This window comes from Leptinotarsa decemlineata, unplaced genomic scaffold (assembly GCF_025532065.1).
Source record: "Leptinotarsa decemlineata unplaced genomic scaffold, Ldec_3_MD MMD2_P_RNA_scaffold_12, whole genome shotgun sequence".
In the NCBI taxonomy this organism is placed as follows: Eukaryota; Metazoa; Arthropoda; class Insecta; order Coleoptera; family Chrysomelidae; genus Leptinotarsa; species Leptinotarsa decemlineata.
The window spans coordinates 108,357-130,191 of record NW_027412526.1 but is presented as its reverse complement, the minus strand read 5'-3'; the positions used below and the strand labels follow the sequence as shown (position 1 = coordinate 130,191).

Sequence of the window (21,835 nt, the reverse complement as noted above, 5' to 3'; positions counted from 1 at the left end):
TGTCCCTAGTTTGTATCAACTCCAAATTGAGTAAATATCTGCAATGATTTTTTGTATTTATTGGAAACAAAATTAATAATAATAAAATAATACCTATAACTATGCAAGTTTCATGAAAATCTGAAAAGGTGAAATTAAATTTTTATTGATATGACATAGAATGACCCACCGATTACTTTGTTACCTTTATACTCTGTAGGTTCCTGAATCACTTGCACAATCCTACCATCTTTGGATGTCGTTTTCTCGCCTCCAGTTATCAAGCCTAATAGCGAAACCTTCACGCTTTTATAATATGCTGAAATTATGTTTCCAGAGTTTCCCTCTTGAAAAACAGTCTTTATTATTGAATCAGTGAAGGGAGCGTTCTGCGTAAGGGTTTTTCTGAAATCTGGGTCGTATTTCGCGTACACCAATGTGGCTCCCCCAGTGAACGCGAGAGCTCCCACAGCTAATAATACCCCCCTGCCTCCAGATTTTGTTGATTGTTGTTTTTGACTGTAAGAATGACAGGGAGGTAAGAAGTTCGGTTTGGTGTTCAAGTTACAGGTGAGGGGTCGATGTATTATCGGTGCTGGATTCTTCTAAAAAATATTGAAAAAATTCAGTTACTTACAGATATCTACCCATAAAATTACAATCAATAAGGAGATGACATAACACCACTTTAATTTAAGCCTACCTCACGTTTGATTTTATACATACCCATGGAAATTTTTTGTTCGATATTTTTTTGATAAGTCTGAACATTTTTTGAAAAAGCCACTTTGGAGGCGATGTAGACGAGAATATTAGGTATAGGAAAAACGGGAAAACCTCCCGACTTTTCAGAGTTGTCCAGCCGTCATCTGTCAGTGGTTGGAAAAAAATAAACGTGATGTTTAGGGTTTTGTTTGGAGGTGAGTTTTTCAGGTAAAACCAAATTACAGTTGTTCGGCAGTTATTTTGAATTTTTAATACAAATTCGTGATATCAAATTACATATATTCATTGTTCGATTTTGAGATTTAAAGAACAAAATTTTATTTCCATCAGTTGTATTGAGGTTATGTTTTAGATATTAAACTAAGTTGGCAGCACTGAAAGTAGTTAATTATCAATGATTTATCATAGTAGATGAAGTATTTTAGGAACAGTATGTTTTAAAATAACTATAAACAAATTAATTCTCTTTCCACCCAAAAATGGGTTTCCATAATAACCAGTAAGTAATTCATTTTTCATTTTATATGATGATGGAAAAACAGAAAGCTTTTTTCCCAAAAACTAACTAAATTAATAAAGAATTATTATTGATGTAGATGGTAGGCAATTTGCTTTAGGTAAGCATAATCGAGCAGGTATGTGATGTAGAGATTCAGGTAATTTCTTACAGGTAGTCTCGATTGTGGTTACCTGTAGTATATAAATATGAATGTAAGGATGCTTGGATGTATTAATCATTTGAAAAAGCTAATGTTTTAGCGAAACATGTTATGATTATTTTCAATAAAGTTAGTGGAGATCAAATCGTTTAAGTGTAGTTTGTGAAATTAAATTAATTGGGGCTGTAGATATTGTAAAATTTCAAATTCGGAAATCAATAAAACAATCAATTTCAAGCAAAAAATATATATTATCCCAAGTCAAATATCAACTTTGGCGAAAATGAACATAAACACAACCTAATATATAATAGAGTGTTAACATTAATTTCACTTTCAAGGAAACCTTTCAACTCATCCTGCACCTTTCTATTCACAAATTGAATAAGTTTCAACCTTATGATTGATCTACACATTTTTATGAAGATTTTATTGATATATCTAATTGTTCCTTCCTTCAAGTCACAAATGAGAAATGAAAATTTAAAAGTACATGGTATCATCAAATTCCTGATTCTGCCGCTGTGAAGCGTCACTGGTGGGTAAAAATCAATCTTGGACATCTGTCACTGTCAAGTAGGCAATTTCCAGGATGATCCCTCACGCCCAACAGACAATCAAAAATGGGAGAAAAAAAACTGTCATTCTGATATTCTAATGTATCTTTACAACTGATTTATTTGTTTATTTCTGGATCTAGTGAAATACAATATCCTTGCGACATTATGGTTTTGTCTTTCTTCCACACATTGCATCTGTCAAATTACTCAATTCATTAAAATAGTTTCGTTACCAACTGGCCGGACAGCCTTAATTGCTGAGGCCATTGAATCGAAAATAAGAAGAATAAGAAGATTAAAATAGTTGCAAAATATTACACATTTTTCACAAAAAAATTAAAATTTGTCAATTTATCAGTTTGCGATGTTTAAAAATATATTATTTTCAGCATTCAAGGCGGCTTCTTCGTCCATAGGTCCTGTTTCAAAGTCATTAATGCAAAATGTAGGCAGACAAAACGCTGTAGTTCCAGCAGTCTCGAGGAACTTCAGCTCAGTTTTCAATCAGTATATAGTGAGCAAGCCCTCGTTACTAAACCCTCTTCCTCCAGTAAATACAGATACGACAATAAGGACCGTGACCAAATTCTCATTGAGGAAAGGAAAGCGAAAATCTGTGAAGACTGTTATGAATAGATTCTACAGACTAAATTGGGGAATATGGATTCGAACCAGATGTGGTCGTAACAAACGTTTATGGAGAAAAACCTCTGCCAGAAAGCGACGACTCAGACAACATGTTTTTTGCAATGCCCAGCAGAGTTATATGTTGGACAAAATGGTGGGACCCTACTGGCGTAAACCGAAATACTATATTGAAGATCCTTATGAACCGTATCACACTCGAGAAGAATTTAGTTTGACGTCAAAGAAGCCCAGGCCTTATTTTCCCCCTGAGCAGTAGGATGTAATTTGTACTTTGCACTGTGAATGGTTTTGTTCTAGTAAAAGCAAAATCTAATGCAATATCGTACCCTGGAAAGAATGACATCACAACTCAATGAACTAATTTTACCATAGTTTGGTTGAAGGTGTTCGACAATGTTTCATGGTGCATTTCAGTAGTTCGGAATTCCATTGTCTTATATGATATAAAATACAAGAATCAATAAAATTGAAAAAATTTGTTGATAAATAACAAGTATATTAAGCAAAAAACTGAATCTATAATGAAATAAAATACAAGCAACAATTGAAAATTGAACAAATACCAAGAAATGAAAATTAGACGATTTCAAGCCAAGTTACTTCATAATTCAGTCGTTCGTCAGCTGAAGTCTTTTGTGGATACTAACAATAGAAACGTCGTGAAGTAACTTGACTTGAAATCTTATTCGTTTCAATTTTTATTTCTTGTTTATTTCTCTACTTTCAATTGTTGCTTGTATTTTATTTAATTATAATTTCAGTTTTTTTTTGCTTAATACACTTGTTGTTTTTCAGCTAATCTTTTTTATTCTATTGATTCTTTCAGGGATTTCAAATCATTTTATATCATATTAGATAATGGAAGATGAAATATAATTGTACAATAGAGTGGATGTTAAAGTTATCTTGGCATGTATAATTGAGCGATTCACTTTTCTACAACTTGTGACGTTATTCTTATCAGATGGAATATGTTTTTCATTTGAAAGGTTCCACCCAATTCTGATTTACCTATTTTTATACTTTATTTATACTTTGGAGAGTTTCATTTCTACTTGAATTTTCAAAGGTTATATTTGGAGTGCAGTGAAGTTTAATCAGTCAAAATGTGTATAAATCCATAACTTTTAAAAGCCAATGACTTGAACGTAAATTGATTTGATAAAAATCCTAGATTGTAGGTCAAACTTGATGTACGAGATATATAAGGCATATACGGGATATTTGAACATGCGAAGTAGGGTGACTTGAGCTCGATTGATCGATCAATGAACCTTTTCACTTGTATTGGTATAACAGCTTGGGTAAAAATTATAGTATGTTGTTTCGAAAGTTTTCAATAGTAATATCTCGGTGAATACTTATTCAATTCAATCAAAATAATCACCATTTGAATTAGTGCCCTTTTCGTAACCTAACACAAATCAATTAATAACGCACAGTTTGTGGGTCAATCTCCACCATAGTCCTCAAATCCTCGTCCGAGATTACTGTAGGTCGAATACATCACAGCATAACCTATGCTGTGGCTATAATCTCCAGGACGAAATTTCGGAAACCAACGTCAATCAGTGCGTTCATTAACACTATCATTGTCGAATGCTCAGTTTATTTTTCGGGCTGTTTGGGAGCACTTTGGTTCAGTTTGGATTCGTATAGAAAAATTGCTTCAACATCATATAGCAATGAGCTGTAAAGTGGCAAACATTGGGGAAACATTAATGTAAAGTACAGAATTCTCACTTGATCAATGTATCACTGTAAAATAAATGTTTATTGAGCTAAAAAACATACACGACATTAAAACGGACAAAACTTTTTGAAACAACCTAATAGTAGAATTTTGAATTTCTGGTGTGGAATAAATCTATTGAAAACCGGTCCCTGACCAGAATTGAAAATGCTGCCACTCGAAGCGCATTTGGCTAACCAAGTTAGCATCATCATGAGATGGTAAGAGTACTGATATAAAGTAGTACCTAGTTTCACATTTCTGCAGTTTTTTCAAAAATCGGGTAACTTCGTGACGTCATCAACATTGACGTGACTTGTCAACATCGGAAAACCAGTGACTGGTCACTAAAGAGAGAAGAACATTGACTCTTACAACTAATAAAAGATAGATTCACGTTTTGGCAATTACGTCTCACTCATACACATATCGTCAGATCCTTCACAATGTTTTACGTGTTGCATAAAAATATGCAACATCGATGAAAATTTTAGAATTTAATTTGTCACATCGATTTGATGGTTAGTATGAAATTAAGAAGAAACTCATATTACGAAACAACGACTTTATATTTGAAATTTCGTTGAAGAGAAATTTGAGTGAGTAGTACTAAATGAATAGTAATGTCGTATATTCATTCATGTACTTTTTTCTGCTTTTCAAAAACCTGGCAGTGACGTCACAGCCATTTATGAAACTGCGATTTTTTGTGGAAATAGGAAAATTTGGGTTACTTCCTGGCGAGAGAACTAGTTTTTTATAGAACAAACGAATATATCAATCGATGTAAAGGTCTATTATTATTGCGTATCACCCAACCCGTGCTAGGAAACGATAACGTTTAGTTTGGTCTCCTGAGGGTTTTCGTTCATGATGACAGCTGGTTAACGGAAAACAGATTTTACAACGGTTTGAAAACGTTAAGAATTTTTAATACAATGCAACTGAAGAATTGATAAAAGAAAAAGTAGTTTTACAAAATTTTTGGGAAACTGGACATATACTGAATCTAGAAAAGTGAATGATTGGAACAGAAGGTTACTAAAAACGGAAAGCGATTGAAAATGTGATTATTGTTTTTGATAAGTTGTAGCCACTCTTTTTGCAAATACATTTTTAGGTGTAAAAAACTTTTTCAGTAAAATCGACATATTTATCAATATAACCATATCTTTTTCAAATTTCACATTTACAGTTGAAAAATCAAACAAAGTTTTTATAGAAATAACAATTTATTAGGATAACAAGGTTATGTCAAGAAATAACATGTCCTGATAAAATTTAAGATGAACACGAGCCTGACTGAGCAATGCAGAAAATATATAAATTAAATAAGCATAGAAATAATATATAACTTGAACATATATGACATACCTAATAGTTGCAACAATATTTGTGAAAAATTGGTTAAGGCTTTTGCGGTCGAGATTTTCAGTGTTACAATCTTCATTCGGGTTTGAAGGCCATCGTAGTTTGGAACTGCACCCTAGCACGAGTGGCTGGCTTCTTCAAAGGTTCATTCATCTTGATGATCCATGAATCATCAAGATGAATAAACTTCTGAAGAAGAGCCACTCGTGCTGGCAAAACATTAGAATTCAGTTCCAAGCTACGATGGCCTTCAAACCTGAATGCAGATAGTAACACTGAATATGTGTCAACTTAATACACATGAAAGATTCTCAAATATAATCAATCCCACACATCAAAAAAGCTTCATCCAACAATTAGTAGATTAAGTAACCTAGGGAGTTAAGTTTATTCAAACTCTATATTTATCTTAATCCCACAATGAAACAGTGAACTGACATCTATCATTCAATGAAAACCAAACCTGTTCTTGTATTTGGAGAGCAGTTTTTAACATTATTGTCATAGGTCTCTGTACTTTTGTATATCCCTCTAAATCGTAAATATTGCCTTTCGGACTGATTCTATAGGTATTCTGCTTTCCTTTGTAGTCTTCCTTTTGCAAGAAATCAGACTATTATGTTTTTCAGCCTTCCAATCCCTTCGATTTCACTCTCCAGAATATCCCCTTTTTTCAAAAATTCCGGTGGGTTTCTATGCATACCTACTCCAGCAGGAGTACCCGTCAGTATGACATCACCCGGATAGAGGGTAACAATCCTGAAATACGAAAGTTAGATGTATAAAAAATGACTTCCTGATCAAATCAAGAAAATGTATGATAGACGTTTCATAAATCATACCCAACAACTATTATCTATTAAGTGTAGTTCTCTACTTGTTTTTTTTTTAATTTTTGTGAGATATCACAATCTATGTATTACTATGACATGCCATTCATATTCATAAGTTCAATACTTGATAGATAACTATGTTTTTGAGATAATGTCCCATTTTGACCTATTTTTTACAGAATGCCATTCGTAACACAGAGTTAATTCTCTTTTTTTTATAAACAAAACGCTTGAAACTGATATTATTTTCATGATATATCCATTACTGTGTCACTGTACTTAGATCATTCAGAAGTTCAATAATTTATAGATAACTATATTTTTAACGGTAAGTAAAACTATACGAAAACAATATTTAACTTACTGAGACAGGTAAGATACCAAGAAGTCTATCTTGAATATAAGTTCCGATGTATTTCCATTCTGTTTCTGAACTCCATTGACCCAAGATTTAATTGCTAGATTAGATGGATCGACTTTGTTCTTAGTGACTACAGCCGGTCCTAGAGGACAAAATGTATCCATAGACTTTCCAAGTAAGAACTGCCCGTTGTTCCGTTTCTTCTGCCAGTCTCTAGCACTGATATCTTGAGCCACTGTGTATCCGAATATGTAGTCATTGACTTGGTCTTTTCTTATTGCTTTCGCTTTTTTCCCTATCACTACTGCCAGTTCCACTTCCCAATCAACACTCTGTAAAACATTGATGTGAAAATGTTTATTGTATTGGCAATATCACTTGTTATCTAAATCTACTGGTAGCTATAATAATAGTTATACAATTTTCACAATAAATTTTATTCAAGACACGTTTTCAGTTGGATTGGTACGTGAAACTATTCTACAATGTCTTCTATATATAACAGTAGGTAATAACAAAACTAAATTAGGTAAACGATTCTAATGAAACAGGGTGATATGAAAAAAAAAGCAATACAATAAAAAACTAACAGGTAAGAATGGAACATACGTATACATACGTACAATAAATCCAATTGTTAAACTACTAGATGGATGTCTTACAAGCCTACATCGTAGACCTCTTAGAACCCAAAAGTAGCACACTACATTGGCCACAGTATGAATTCCCCATTGGGCCATTAGAGAAATATTGAAATTATGAGAAACATATTGAGCCAATATAAGTCCTAAAAATTATATAGGTAGTTATTTTCATATCTTTCCAATCTAGTAAATGTAGTCACTGAATATATTGCTGATTTATCCAGTTTCAAATCATAGTATTCTACATTATATATGGATGATGAGTGAATATTCTTTAATCAACATTGATATTGATTTGATTGGTGATGGCGAAACATCCAGAGAAAATTCTATAATATGACAATGAGAATGCACCACGGAAATACAACACCGCAACCACGCCACTGTTCCTCACAGCAGTTACATTTTTATGGTTGACATGTGTATTAAATTTTTAGGTTATTTGTTAGTTGTTTAGTAAGTGGATGTGTTGTGAAACTTGAAAAAACGAAGGTAAGAATTTATTACTTATAAAGTAGATATTCGCTTCTGACAATCTCATGTACAAATTCAGTTCCACACATGACAATTTATGCATGCATTTTTGGTGTTATATTATTCATATATATGTAGGAACATTTGACACCGGGATTAAACTTCTGAGATCATTCTAAGGTTATAGTTTAAAAAACATCAGTATTGATTTCATTTTGATTCAAGCATAGATAATGTTATATCAATCTGGGGTAGATTGAACGCATCATTTGAATGAATATATATCGCTTGAAAGTGTAATTCCATTATTGGCTCAATACCCACCGAAAGTTAATAACAAATATTCTATTCCAATATCGGTGGCAGCATTTGAAATGAATATACATATTGGCCTGACGGTTTCGACTTTGGTGCATAAAAAATTCTTACGTTTGTGATTGGTGGTATCTCGACATTGCTGAAAGGTCCAACGATACAAGAAGAGAATTTACTGAAGATCATTGGTTCTTGAGGTAGTGGTATATTTTGCTCCTCACAATGTCCACTATAATTAAGTCCCACACAGGCAACTTTGTCTGGATTGGTAATAGGGGATAAAAGTTCAACTTTGTTGAGAGGTGTTACCGATTTACCTTCTGCAACTATTCTGAAAAAGGAAGATATAGAGTTGAAAATATTTTTGGTCTTCTGAGACGAAATACTTCCATGGTATCATACATGGTATTATAGTCTTGAAACAGACAGGGGCAGATTGTATTTCTTAGTTTGTTACCGCTATACTCTTTACAGTTTAGGACAGATATAAATTTTTTGTCTATATCTATAATCATTATAACACTGAGATGTTCTAAAATATTTTGAACAATAATAGAAATATCAGAAGTTGTAGTTAAAACATACCAAAAATATTACTGCTGTAGAATATTTATTAAGTAAGTTTATAATTTTTTTCTTTTTAAAAACAACTCGAAAACTACGACTTTCTCACTGGAGTCAAATTTTTTCATTAGTGAAGTATTAGTAGACTTATCTGTAGTTACTGAGATATCCATTAATTCGTTTAATGTGAAAAAAATTAAAATTTCACAATGAAAAAAAATATATAGCCGAGAGAAATGTCGAGAGACAATTCAGTTCAAGACTATTAAAATATAATTACGAAAGATTTTATACAAAAAAAATACGTTCATTATGACTTTATACTGTCGCTGCCGGTTACGTTGGGTTTTCGTCTGCGTCCCAGGGAAAAGTAACAATTTCAACTCTTCTCTTCATAGATTACTGATTACTTTTGAATGAAAATAGTTATAATATAAAATTTTCAAAGGTGTTTCAAAAAGTGTCCGCCGCTATTTATGATGAAATATTGTGCCTGAACCAAAAACAGAACAGATTTAACTTTCATCATTGAGTTCAAACCTCGCTAGTGAAAAAACTGATTTTCAGATGAGTCTGAAACGAATGAAGTTTTGAAAAAATACCCATTTTCGCAGAAAAATTAAAAATGGGAAAATTTTTCTTCATCTCGGTATTTGAGTGAAAAAATTCTTTATCTCTGATTGTTTTGTGATTATTAGAAAAAATGGTCATTTTGACATAATAGTTTTTTCAGGAATGGTGGAATCTGAAAAAAGTAACAAAACAATTCGAAAACACGAAAGGTTACAATATCTACAAAGTGATGATTCACTGATAAATTATTCATCAGAAACAATTGCAAAGAGTGTTCCTAAACCTAAATCTCTGTCTTAAACGAGAAATATAAGGATGAAGCGAATTCATGACTATTTTAACCATCTCAATGACAGTGAACTATCTGAAAATAGAACTCGGATACACTGCATTGGTATTTTAATATTCTAATGATGAGTAGCGATGTTTCGATCAGAAATACATCTTATTCAGTGGTACTAGTCTGGTCCGAAAGTCTATTGTTTTGCGAAATCTTGAATGAGATCGGTAGAAAGGAAAGAAAATTTCAGTTAGAAAAAATATAGTATCCTTTCAAAGATATACCGAAATGACGTTTTTGTTGGAGATTGTAAACACAGCACGGTGCGAAGACTTTCAAATATTATTATTGATATTACCGGCAAGTTCACCTGTACAGACCCGTACTTATTTAAAATATTTATTTTGGTTGGTAAATTTATATATTTCATAATGAATATCATTACATTGTGGAAAAAGTTCAAATTTCTATGAAAATTTCAGTTTGTAATACTTTCACTTGTAAACGAATCAACATAAAAAAATTATATGCACAAATTGCAACAATCGAAAATGTCTGATATAATTTCTGTCGAGTTTCCACCTGCTAATTTTATCATGAATCCATAAAATGTAAATTTGGTTCTAAAAACATTGAACATATTACAGCTTTATAGGGTCTAGCCTAGGGCTTCAGCCACAGATCAAGATTAAGAATGGTTCTGCTTTCCGTTATGTTATGCAACATTTGTCCTTGTCGTGTGAAAATAGAAACTTCAAAACAACAAATACAATATATTTAATATCAATTGTTATCAAACATGCATACCAAATTGAAGAAGTCATGCGATTTTAGTATTCGTATATCATAATTATTATTTTTGATGAACAACAACAAAAAATACATTGCGAAATATTTATCTAAATGATAATGTAATGAGTATTTTGTTAACGATAATTCAGAAAGTTTTCAATTGGAATTGATTGATCATTTCAAATGAAATGTCAAAAAAACGTTTTCATTTCATTTTACAATATGACCTTTCAATGAAATTAAGATTATGTTCACACTAATAATTTTCAAGACTGATGAAATATTATATCGAATTGTAGCCTGATCCAGTTTTAAAGCATCAACAATAGTTTTTTTAAGTGTACCGACTGCCAATTTTGAACTAATGATACTATTTTCGCTAGAACACGAGTAACGTGAAACTGTCACGGAATTATGTTTTATTGCCGACTATACTGAAACTTACATGAGAACTCCATTAGAAACACATCTTTTAAGCTAGCAGAACGACTTTGGATTTTTGCAATTATTTTCAAGAAATAATATCAGCATAGTTTCAGGCTAATTTTTTACTGTTCTCAAATTTTTGTCTTCATTTGATGGAAATAACATTTTGTTGAATCAGGCTACGTCATCATTTTATGCATATTTTGGGCTCCATGTGATCTTCTTTAAATCAATAAGTTGCTTTACTACCTCACTGATCAAATTTTTGCTCCTCGTTTGAGTGTGGAATATTTGAGTTACTAGCTTGGGCCAATTAGTCAGAAGTAGAAAAAAAATTGGATTTTGATGACATAATTGTGTTTAAACTAGAAATTTGAATTTGAAGTAAAAGTCGAAAGATTACGAGCTTGAAGTCAAAATATCAATATTGAAATTGAGAATAATGAAAATTCTGATTTTGTCGCCAAAACCAAAATGTTGAGTTTCAAATCGAAACTGAAAGTTGAAAAATCGATTTGACTCTAAAGTTAAAGATTAAATTTTAATGCTGTTATCGGAATTGTGGATTTAAAGTCAATATTTTGACATCAAAGCTGAAATTACTAGTTCAGCATTAAACCTGAAACTTATGAGTTTGACTTGAGTCAAAATTACGAGTTAAAGTTATGAGTAAAAAGTCGAAATTATTGTGAAATCGAAAAATAAATATATCTATCAGTTAGGCTGATGCCGGATCTGTCTATAAAAATCTATGCAACCAAACCATCCTGGAATAATAGAAACATGGATGTTTACCTTTTAGCTTTTTCGTATATGCCACCTCCCTTCGCTAAGAAAGCAACGAGAGAGTTGGGTATGGAAGAGTCCACTGCGCTAATGTCGATTATATCTCCCCCGATGGTGAGCTGTGCCCCCAGCTGTTGCTGCCCCCCCGATTGCAATTTGTACTGAACCAGCCTCATCTTTTTGGGAAACGATACCGAAAAATTTCTCGAAACTGATGCTGATACACCTTTCGAAGTAGCCCTACGTAATATTAATCTTGTATTATAAAAAAGATTCGCACTCATGATAAAATGATTTCAAGAATTAAATAAAAATTACAACAAACGAAACTGTTGCGTTTGTGATGGATGATAAGATAAATATTGTACGAGAGACAATCAAGTCCTACACGCAACCAAGCACTGAATTGACTGAAATCGGGAAACACATAATGCAGGCAGGTAACCGGTTTAAAGAAAACGAATGTAGGAGAGAAATGTGCCGAATATTTTTCTTTTTATTACCTTAATAACTAACGACTCTTCTTTCTAGTGGGTCTGCAGTTTGAGCTTGATTAATTTTCATTCGAATACCTATCTGTTACGATAATTATGAATTGATGAGCCGAAAGTACGCGAACGTTTTATCGGATTATTAAGTATTTGTAGATAATATGGGTGTGTTATCGTTGTGATGCAAGGCGTCAGTGTTAGTGACCTTGGCATATCCGACTTTAACCTATTCCTCCCTTGAATTTTCATCAATTCCCTGTTGATAATTGTTTTACACATGGAAAAACCAACAGGATGAGGTGATATGAAAGATCGTTGTATTCGCTTAAACGTAAAATGAAAAACAATTTCTCATCGCTTGACCTCGGGTTCACTAGTTGACTAAAATAGAAAGAGAAAGAGTTTAATAACGTTCATCTATGTCAAAAAAAATTATTCTTTTCAGAGAATGCCAACATACGTCAATAACATGAAACGCAGACTGTTTTTATTTCTTTTTGAACAACGGTTTCTGTGTTAGGAGCCAAAGCTTCGGCTACTTCATTTCAGATGGCGGGACAACAGTTACATTTAAGATGTATCCACTCTTGAAAGTAGGTCGTGACGGATAATCTGCTCTGTCACATGTTGAAATGAATATTTTTTTAAATGAAATATTCGAAAATACGTTCGTTCTGAATTGGAGGTCAGGTTGGAAGTTCAGAATGAAAACTTTTTCTAAATTCAACATTCGAAACTACGTTCGTTATTGATATCGGTAACTGTTTTAGGTTACGTTAGGTTAGATGTAATATATCTAATAGATGTCAAAAATGCCTTCAACACCGCGAAATGGGGAATAATTCAATGGTAACTACGGAAAATTTCTCATTTTCCATAACTTTTACAAAATGTTGAAAAATATTTCATACTGATTCAGATTTTCATTGCAGAAGTGAAGAGATCTGTAGGTCAAATATTACATATAGAACGAACTGTCCTGGCAGTCGAACAAACTAAGGTCTTGATGCCTCCTTTATTCAACAAATATGTGGCCTGGGGCTTCGCAGACCATTCATTAAGGATAGGAAACTACGAAAGTGACAAAGCTGTTTTTGTATCCGAAAGTGTGATACAAAATAACGGGGAGATTTTAGCTTGCGTTTGTCTGTCTCCCAAGTTGATTGTTACAGCAGGTACCAGTTCGGTAAGCAACAGTTTTTTTTTGTTTAATCCTGAAATATTTGTGTCGACTACGAAAATATTTAATTTCAACAATAATTTTTGGAAAACAGGTTGTGACAGTGTGGGAATATGAATCAAGGTAGAAGAATCTGAGCATCAAACATAATTTGTATGCCCATACTGATGCCATTACTTGCCTCGCAGCTAGTCCGGCTTACGTCATCATATCTGGTTCGAGAGATTGCACGGCGATCATATGGGACTTGTCTCGGGGAGTTTTTGTCAGGCAGCTCAGAGGTCACACGGGACCAGTGACGGCAGTCACAGTCAATGATTTAAATGGAGACATAGCAACCTGTGCTGCCACTTGGTTATTTCTATACATCTGTGTATACCTAAAATTTCAGTTTACTCTGCTGATTTCAATTTTACTTCATTTCATGCAGGGTCATTTTGATGTTGGGTCCCTTCAAGAAAATCCGGTTACATAGGATTGATAGCATTGACTAAGTAGCATTTGTATAGGAATCTTCATCATACTTTCATAACTTACCACTCTTGTAGATTTTTAGCACAATAAATTTGCTGGTAACTGTTGTTGATAAATCACAAAACTTGTCACCCTTGTTTATACTATTTAACTAAACCAAAAATAATAATGTCATGCTGAATTATGATTTCACCTTTTCTATATTTGATTCACTATTTATTCTATTCCAGGTTCTTTTAGTTTCTTTTTCCAATTTCTTTATTTTCGATTTGTAATATGATGATATCTTTTTTCACTTTTCATTTGTGTACTTTAACAGTATGGATTATTTGTGTTAATATGGATAAAAAAATCATTGCTGAAATGAATATTGCTCTAATGCAACCTTTTATTTTTATATTTTTTTCAGGTTGCATGTCTGGAGTATAAATGGCGATGAATTATCAAATGTAAACACATGCGTAGGAAGAGCTGATAGAATGCAACAAATTTTGTGTGTAGCATTTTCACAAACTCACGAATGGGACCACTTGAATGTAATCATGACTGGTTCAACTGATGGAGTGACTCGAGTGAGAATTTGTAAAATATATTTTGTTTTCTTTGCTACAAGAAATAATTATTTAGGCAAATAATGTAGGTCTTGATATACTAAACATTTACTTATAGATGTGGTCAATAGATTATGTTCAAGTTCCTGAGGAAGAAAGAATCATTACAACTTCTTGCAAACCTGTGGTAGAGTCTAAATCACCAAAACCTTGTAAGGAAACTGCAACTAAACCTTCTCCCATACACCATCGACTTGTCAAGCAAATCAACGTTTTCCCGGTACTGGATCTATGAGTGAGTAATTTTATTGTTTCAGTTCATTATAACATTTTTTTTAATTGAGTGAATGGTTAAAAAACTGCAGGAATCTAAATTTCTCTTCATTTTGGATCAAAAAGGGGGGTTAACTTGGAAAAAACATAAACACTAGGACATACTACTTAAACGGCTGTGGTGATATATTAGTGAAGTGTCGCCAAAAAGAGTGACTTTTACCGATGAAATGAAAATTGACTTCTTTAAAATTTTCAATCACACGTCCAATACTGACTCAAAGGATGGTCAAGTTTTAGTTGGAACACCCTTTTTATAATCTATTAATGTAGAAGAAAGAATTTCACAAGAAATATCCCCCGCTCGTTTTTTAAGTTGATACAAAAATAATCTATGGTGAAATCTGTAAATTGTGATATGCATGTCACTTTTTACTGTTCACACATATTATATCTACGATTTCTGTTACCCATTTTTCACTAATACTAATAATGATTAATTTTGATTACATTTCATCACATTTTGTTTTGAATTTTTCTAATTTTGAATCCAACATTCATCATTTTTCAGAAGTTACCACTTCCTTTTCAATTCATCAATCTGATTGGCTACTCTTTAGTTGAATCCAAAACATGTACTGAGTGTTCTTACCATTTTTCAGATAAAATTCCTAATGTCAGTGTTAATTGAATTTTTGTTATTAATTTGTAGTGTAAATTTGTTTTATTGTATGTTATTATGTTGTATTAATGTCTTTACTGTTTTCAGTGTATTTATCCCGATGATTGATGGTTTCTGGTTAGTTGTGCTGTTTGGAAATGATCTGAAATACTCTAATACTGATAAGTCACAACTTTGCCTGATCTGGGCATGAACATTACTCCAATTATACAGATAAGAATTTGAATAAAGGTAAAGTATCTGGCTTTCTAATAAAATTAAACATCTAAGAATAACTTTGATTTTCACAAACTTTCAACACTGAACTAACAAAATATGTGAACTTTTAACATCAAATTAATAATAATATGAAAAACTTTTAACATGGAACTATCAAAATAAATACAAACTTTTAACTTTTAACTACTAAAATAAATGCAAACTTTTAACATTCAACTAATTAAAATATGAAAATCTTTAACTTTGAAAACAGAATAATCTTATAAAAAACTCATCATAACAATATTTATTTATTTATTTATTATTTCATACCTGGCATTGAATACTATCGAAGTAAATGTGAAAATATCGTAGTGTCGATGATATTACATACCATATATGTCAAATTGATAAACTCCTTTTTTTCGAGGTTGACAAAAATTGAATTATATTTTTTTTTTATTCAGGCGGTAATAGCGCCGAGTGTGCCAGCATTGACGTGGATGATGGATCAGGAATGAAAACTAGCAAATCAGATACAAGCCTCACAGATTCTTTTGTTTAGATTTCTGAAGCCAAAAAGAAACCAATTAATCCATTGAACTCTCTTAGACCCGGTAAGGATATTTCATTTCTGCTCATTCGATTTTTGATCACACTTTCATATTTTTCTGTCAAAATCGAAAAGATTCTGATGGTACATCAATCGATTCTACTGAAAATATGTTTGAAATTAACCAAAATTCAACAAATTATTAATGTAGGCTGACGATATTGAACTATTTACAGTAGGAAAATTCATCAGTAGGAAAATTCATCAGTAGGAAAATCTAAACGTAAACAATCCTGCTTTGTATTGATTACTTCATAATCAATAAATTATCTATTTACATACAGGGAAAAAAGAAAAGATGTTCCTGTCCTTACAAGTCCTATCAATCAAGAGTACCTTGAAGCAAAAATTTGTTAGAAGCAGTGTATTGTTTTATTTAAACATTTCAGGTTTCAAATGGCAGAGACAGTTGGTATTTAGAAGTAAACTCACTATGCACACAGCTTACGACAGAAAAGATAATGCCGAACCTGCTTCTGTGACAGCTTTGGCAGTATCAAAGTAAGTAAAACTGTTCTGCTAATTGTATAACATACTCTCAATTTCAGAGACAGATATTTTTTGATGATACAATCACTTGAGAGGTGATGAAAATGTCCCATTGTTTCAAGAGTTTGGCCTTTCATGTTAATATATTTGAGAAATCTATTACTCGGTAGAATAATTTTATAGCATCAATTAATTTATCTGAATAATGTGCACACTCTTGAGACACCGATACAATTCTATGAAATGTGTTCAACCGATTTTTGACTAAGGTCTTTTTGCTCTTGTCATAAAATTACCAACATCACTTGAATATATCTTCAAAAATGAAATTTGTATCAGTTCCTCCAAAGGTTTTTCTTATAGTAGTTGTGAAAGTGTTGTATTAGTTGCACCTGCTGCCACAATTTTAATTGTTATGTTGGTAACATAGCCCCTGAATTTCAGTTTTGTAGGGGTATGTTTCTGTGTATAATTATTCCATTATTATTTATTTTTAGAGATCACCGTTGCGTGTACGTGGGTGATACTCGAGGTAGAGTATTTTCTTGGAGTGTTTGTGACATCCCGGGAAGAGCTGCCGATTATTGGTTGAAAGACGAAGGGGCGGATTACTGTGCTGGATGCAGCATTAAATTCACAATATATGAGAGAAAGCACCATTGTAGGAATTGCCGACAGGTATTCTGTTCAAAGTGCAGCAAGTTTGAATGTGAAATATCTCGTCTACGCATACTGAAGCCAGTTAGAGTCTGTCAAAGTTGTTATGCAGCTCTCAAAGCTGAACGTTGAATGTCATAGAAATTCTGTTGAACCTCTAATTGACATCTAACAAAAGCATGGTTATTCAAGTCAATGAATTTTTTGTGGTGAATCATATACACCTTTTTTAATAAAAAGATGGTAAATTTTCGTTATGTGGACACTCGGCGATTTTGAAAAAATTTTTGATTGTACTTACGTATTTTGATGCGTATTACGAATCCGAAAGAAAAAAGCGGCGCTCTCCTATATTTAAAAAGTTACGGCCCTACAAAGTTCAGAAAAGGGCAACTTTTCAGCCTTCTTTTTCACTAAATAAACTATTTAAAAACACAAGCATTTATTCACTAGGTCACCTTTACACCTTATTCCTCCTTTTGTAACACTTTTCACTTCAATAATCAACATTTTTCTTATAAAAATGTTAAAAAATGTACGGAGCTGCTTTTTGGTTACATATTTTACGTTTTTAAGATTAATGATATGGTTGGTACGACTGATGCAGTCCATATTCCTGAAGTAATTAAAATGTTTTTTACCTTCATTCTTAAGATCGTAAATTGATTTTTGGTGGTGTATTACGAATTTGAAATAGTAGGCGACGGTAAATAACAACCGCTTTTTTCTGAAATGTCACTAGTAACTAACCTAAAAATAGAATAAAGTCACCAGGAGAAGCATTCGTTTTTAAATTAAGTTTTTTATAAGAAAAATATTGATTATTGAAGTGAAAAGTGTTAAAGAAGGAGGAATAAGGTGTAAAGGTGACCTAGTGAATAAATGCTTGTGTTTTTAAATAGTTTATTTAGTGAAAAAGAAGGCTGAAAAGTTGCCCTTTTCTGAACTTTGAAGGGCCGTAACTTTCTAAATAAGGGGGAGCGCCGCTTTTTTTCTTTCGGATTCGTAATCAACGCATCAAAATACGTAAGTACAGTCAAACATTTTTTCAAAATCGCCGGGTGTCCACATAACGAAAATTTACCAAAAAGATTATTGACTCTGAATTTTTACACAAAACTGTAATTTGTAATTTTTATTATTGAAAAATTGTTTTATCAACCGTTAAAGAATGAGGTTTATCAAATATATTTTCAATTGGTAGACTTTCATTGATTTGAATGATTATGATATTATGTATTACTTGTAATACACGAGTCTGTATAGATACCAATGTAAATTTTTATAGCATGTATCGGTAAACCTATTTATAATTGTTTCGTTTTTTCTCGAATTTGTTGTTGAATACTTTTATGAAATATGTTTTTTATTGTTAATGTTTGAAATACTGTTTTAAAACAATAATTTTTATTATTATACAATTCTTTTTATGTTTTATATCATTAATTTTTATAATCATGTGATTGTCTAGTGTGTACAAGTATTTAAAACTAGTTGATTACTGCGTTGCAAAAAAGTGAAAGCTAGCAAGAGAAAATAAAAAAGATAAGATGCACTGAACATTTTTATATGAAAACTCTTCTTACTGGGTGACTAGCATTAAGTACCGTTTTAGCAATTTTATATCTTTAAAAATATTGATATAAATCATCAGAAGACAAAGGATGACTAAAAAACGAGAATACTGCTAGAAGTTGTCGAAGTAGAAACCTTTATTTTTCGAAAAAACTTGTTGCGTTCGTTCAAAGAGAACAGATATTTGACATAGGAATGTAGGCTTTCACGGCTGGCGTCAATGTTTTGATTGGCTTCCGGGTTCTGCCGTGATCTTCTTTGGTTATAATCTCCAAACGTTTCAACTGTAACTGCGGCAGTCATCTTCAGTGGCGTGATAGGTGTGATTGATGACTTGTTTATTTTGTGGTAATTCATGATCACTTTAATGAAATGAATAAAAACACTTTTGTCTAATTACCACTAGGTAATTTTATTTATACGACCAGTTTCGGGTTAACCCCATTATCAAGTATAGAACTGAAATGTGAACCCTGCTCTGCAGGACAAACCGGTAGAAATTTTGAAGAAAAGCTCCGTGAACACGTCTATTTGGACGAAAAATCTACAATGTATAAACATCTTCAAGAATCAAAACACAAGATAAGTAAAGATTACCTCAAAATCCTACACATATGTAATGAAGGGAAAAAAATAAATTTGTTGGAAGCCATAGAAATTAACAAATCAATTAAAAATCAGAGCAACGAGCAACTCGATATACGTAAGTCTCCACTCTTGAATTTATAAGTTCAACAACCCCTATTATCTTCAGTGTTGAATTTTAAAGATGGCACCCTGGTTCGTTCAACTACCTGCCCTTCCTTCTTACCTAAAAACTCACGATATAACCGAGTTTTCAAAGTTCACATTTCAGTTTTATACTTGATATGGGGGGTTTGAACTAGAAACCGGTTGTATAAATGAAATTAATTAATGGTAATTAGACAAAAGTGTTTTTATTCAATTCATTAAAGTGTTCAGTGGCGTGGTCGAAGTACTCTTTTTGACGTGAGTTTCAGTTGACAACGACAAAGCCACTGAAGATGACTGCCACAGTTGCACTTGAAACGTTTGGAGATCACAGCAAAACTTGGAAGCCATTAAAAAAAAATTGATATTTTGACAAAATATAAAACTTGGAAAAGTAGTCACTTGATTGATGAAGAATTTAAAAATAGATGGCCAATACGTCAAAATCCATATCTGTATTAAAAAAATATGGTTTCATTGGGTGATAAATAATATTTTTGAAAAAATTCAAAGTTTTTCTTTGTCATTGAACAAATTTTTATAAAATACAACTTCACCACATCGGAAAATTTTCAATTCCTGACTTGAAGTCTGTGGAAATGTATTCAGCTGAACTGGCTAGGTGGCGCTTTATTCTCCATGAATGAATTTGTATGATTGCTTTTCAAGTAATAAGGAGAGTTTCATTTGTTGCATCATATCATTATTTTCATTGTAAGCTCTTAGACTATAAGCACATGTTACCAAAAATAATTTTTCTTATTTATTGGCTGTTGATTTTAACAAAAAACTCATTAAATCTTTGCAAAGAATGAATATACCTGCCCTCTCTTGAATATTCATGAAATCCTTCTTGTCTCAAAAAAATCCATTCAAATAATGATATTTTTGAGTATGCTGTCTGGTGTAATATTTTCTAAACTGGATTACTAAAAATTGTTATCAATATTTTATGTAATACATTAAAAATGTATTTTTAATGATTTCATAATAAATTAGAAAACTGATAAGTTGAGCACCAGATTCTCAAAAAAAGGACATGGGGACCTTTGAAAATATAAATGTGTAATATCTATACAAATGAAGTTTAAACTGAGTTAAGATTTTGAATTTCAGAACAACTGGAGTTCCAATATTCGTGATGAGAATTATTATTCCAACTTGAACTTGACGATCAAAATCATTTTTCTTCTCTACTTTAGCTTGTTCTCTTCAAGTATTAATTTATACAGAGCAATATGTCTTTAGAACAATAACGTTTGTTGCCTGCGAGTGGTTTGAAAATAAAAAGTTAGAATGCTTGTGCAATGATAGAGTTGGTTTAATGCGAGAAAGAGTTTGAATGAATTATTCATATATTTATATAGTCATATATTTTATTAACTATTTATCACAAAAAATAGTTTTCTGATTAATAATAAAACTCATTGGATTGAAGTATTCAGCTATAAATATGTCATAAAAGGGTACAACTATAATTCAGATTTATATAAAAATTTAAAACATTTTAATTTTCAGTTCCTATAGAATTTTAATTTGTACGTTTAATTTGGTATCTTCCAAAAGTTAATTTTATCTAAAATACTTCCAAAGTATTTCTTGCATTATTCCCACTCTATTATAAAAGTGACTCCTCTAATGATATTATTTTTATAACCAACCATTGTCCGAATATAGGAATAAAAGTTGTGCACAGGCATCTGTAGACAATATACATGTGCATTATTGTGCATTCCAAAGTATATTTCCTTATATTTGATGAATGTATGTGATATCGTAGATTCCTAGCATGTAGGTACTAGTGTAAATATGCCATGTTTTGAATTGAAATGAATAAAAAATTATGACTCCTGTGAACATTTATATTTCTTCCTGAAGGACCGTGTAGGATAGACGGGCACAGTATACTTATAGAAGGCTAATATCTCCTACTTTGGGCCTATTCAAAACACTATATATTTTATAACTGCAAATAGGGGGCAATATATTTACAATTCATCAGAAGCCTCCAAATATATGATATGTTTTAAATTTTATTTGTGATAAAGTAGATGATATACTCAAAGTATTGTTTTCAGAAGAGTATTACTATACATTTATGTACATTAATGTAAATTTGTGTATTTATTTAATATTGTTAGTTGAAACATGCATTTTTACTCTCAACTTGTTCAGGTTTCAATAATGACTGTATTTC

The 21,835-nt window shown here is 31.9% G+C and overlaps 3 protein-coding genes and 4 long non-coding RNA genes across 17 annotated transcripts in view; 3 read left to right on the top strand and 4 right to left on the bottom strand.

The window, feature by feature from the left end:
• The window catches only part of LOC111516209 (MICOS complex subunit Mic60), a 162,617-nt gene extending 161,744 nt beyond the window's left edge, over positions 1–873 (bottom strand). For 2 of the 4 annotated variants that reach the window (XM_074170922.1, XM_074170933.1), the window contains exons 1-2: positions 706–872; positions 185–584 (exon numbers count right to left, since the gene is read on the bottom strand). In XM_074170922.1, the coding sequence (XP_074027023.1) occupies positions 185–584; positions 706–750 (445 nt within the window). In that variant the 5' untranslated portion in view covers positions 751–872. Of the gene's footprint in view, positions 1–184; positions 585–705 lie in introns of all 4 variants that reach the window. The other 2 variants (XM_074170940.1, XM_074170927.1) reach the window with 2 other exon arrangements.
• Positions 874–905: 32 nt separating this feature from the next.
• Positions 906–2,557, top strand: LOC141480720 (uncharacterized). The gene is made up of 2 exons (XR_012464516.1): positions 906–1,204; positions 1,827–2,557. It is a non-coding gene; the product is annotated as an uncharacterized lncRNA (long non-coding RNA).
• LOC141480733 (uncharacterized) lies at positions 2,244–4,393 on the bottom strand. The gene is made up of 2 exons (XR_012464527.1): positions 4,316–4,393; positions 2,244–4,262 (listed from the first exon to the last, which is right to left on the bottom strand). It is a non-coding gene; the product is annotated as an uncharacterized lncRNA (long non-coding RNA).
• Positions 4,394–4,594: 201 nt separating this feature from the next.
• On the top strand, positions 4,595–6,339 carry LOC141480730 (uncharacterized). The gene is made up of 2 exons (XR_012464524.1): positions 4,595–4,903; positions 4,979–6,339. It is a non-coding gene; the product is annotated as an uncharacterized lncRNA (long non-coding RNA).
• LOC141480686 (oxaloacetate tautomerase Fahd2a, mitochondrial-like) lies at positions 5,518–12,383 on the bottom strand. Of its 2 annotated transcripts, XM_074170966.1 has the most exons (5): positions 12,227–12,383; positions 11,733–11,963; positions 8,417–8,633; positions 6,873–7,201; positions 5,518–6,434 (listed from the first exon to the last, which is right to left on the bottom strand). In XM_074170966.1, exons 2-5 carry the CDS (start codon positions 11,897–11,899, stop codon positions 6,284–6,286), a joined length of 864 nt encoding a protein of 287 aa, XP_074027067.1. In that variant the 5' UTR covers positions 11,900–11,963; positions 12,227–12,383; the 3' UTR covers positions 5,518–6,283. The 2 variants fall into 2 exon arrangements, with proteins under 2 accessions (XP_074027067.1, XP_074027059.1); XM_074170958.1 differs by lacking the exon at positions 12,227–12,383 and having other exon boundaries at positions 11,733–12,154.
• LOC141480688 (WD repeat and FYVE domain-containing protein 3-like) overlaps positions 7,908–21,835 on the top strand; it is a 60,621-nt gene continuing 46,693 nt past the window's right edge. Inside the window, exons 1-6 of one of the 7 annotated variants that reach the window (XM_074170981.1) lie at positions 12,792–12,904; positions 12,985–13,063; positions 13,147–13,400; positions 13,489–13,748; positions 14,278–14,440; positions 14,538–14,714. In XM_074170981.1, coding sequence (XP_074027082.1) covers positions 14,711–14,714 — 4 coding nt within the window. In that variant the 5' untranslated portion in view covers positions 12,792–12,904; positions 12,985–13,063; positions 13,147–13,400; ... (1 more) ...; positions 14,278–14,440; positions 14,538–14,710. Of the gene's footprint in view, positions 8,006–12,789; positions 13,064–13,146; positions 13,401–13,488; positions 13,749–13,770; positions 13,967–14,277; positions 14,441–14,537; positions 14,719–21,835 lie in introns of those variants that run through there. The other 6 variants (XM_074170990.1, XM_074170973.1, XM_074171007.1 and 3 more) reach the window with 6 other exon arrangements.
• The window catches only part of LOC141480727 (uncharacterized), a 1,041-nt gene continuing 387 nt past the window's right edge, over positions 21,182–21,835 (bottom strand). The window contains exon 2 of the long non-coding RNA XR_012464522.1: positions 21,182–21,835. This exon is cut by the window's right edge and continues 206 nt beyond it. This is a non-coding gene — a long non-coding RNA (uncharacterized lncRNA).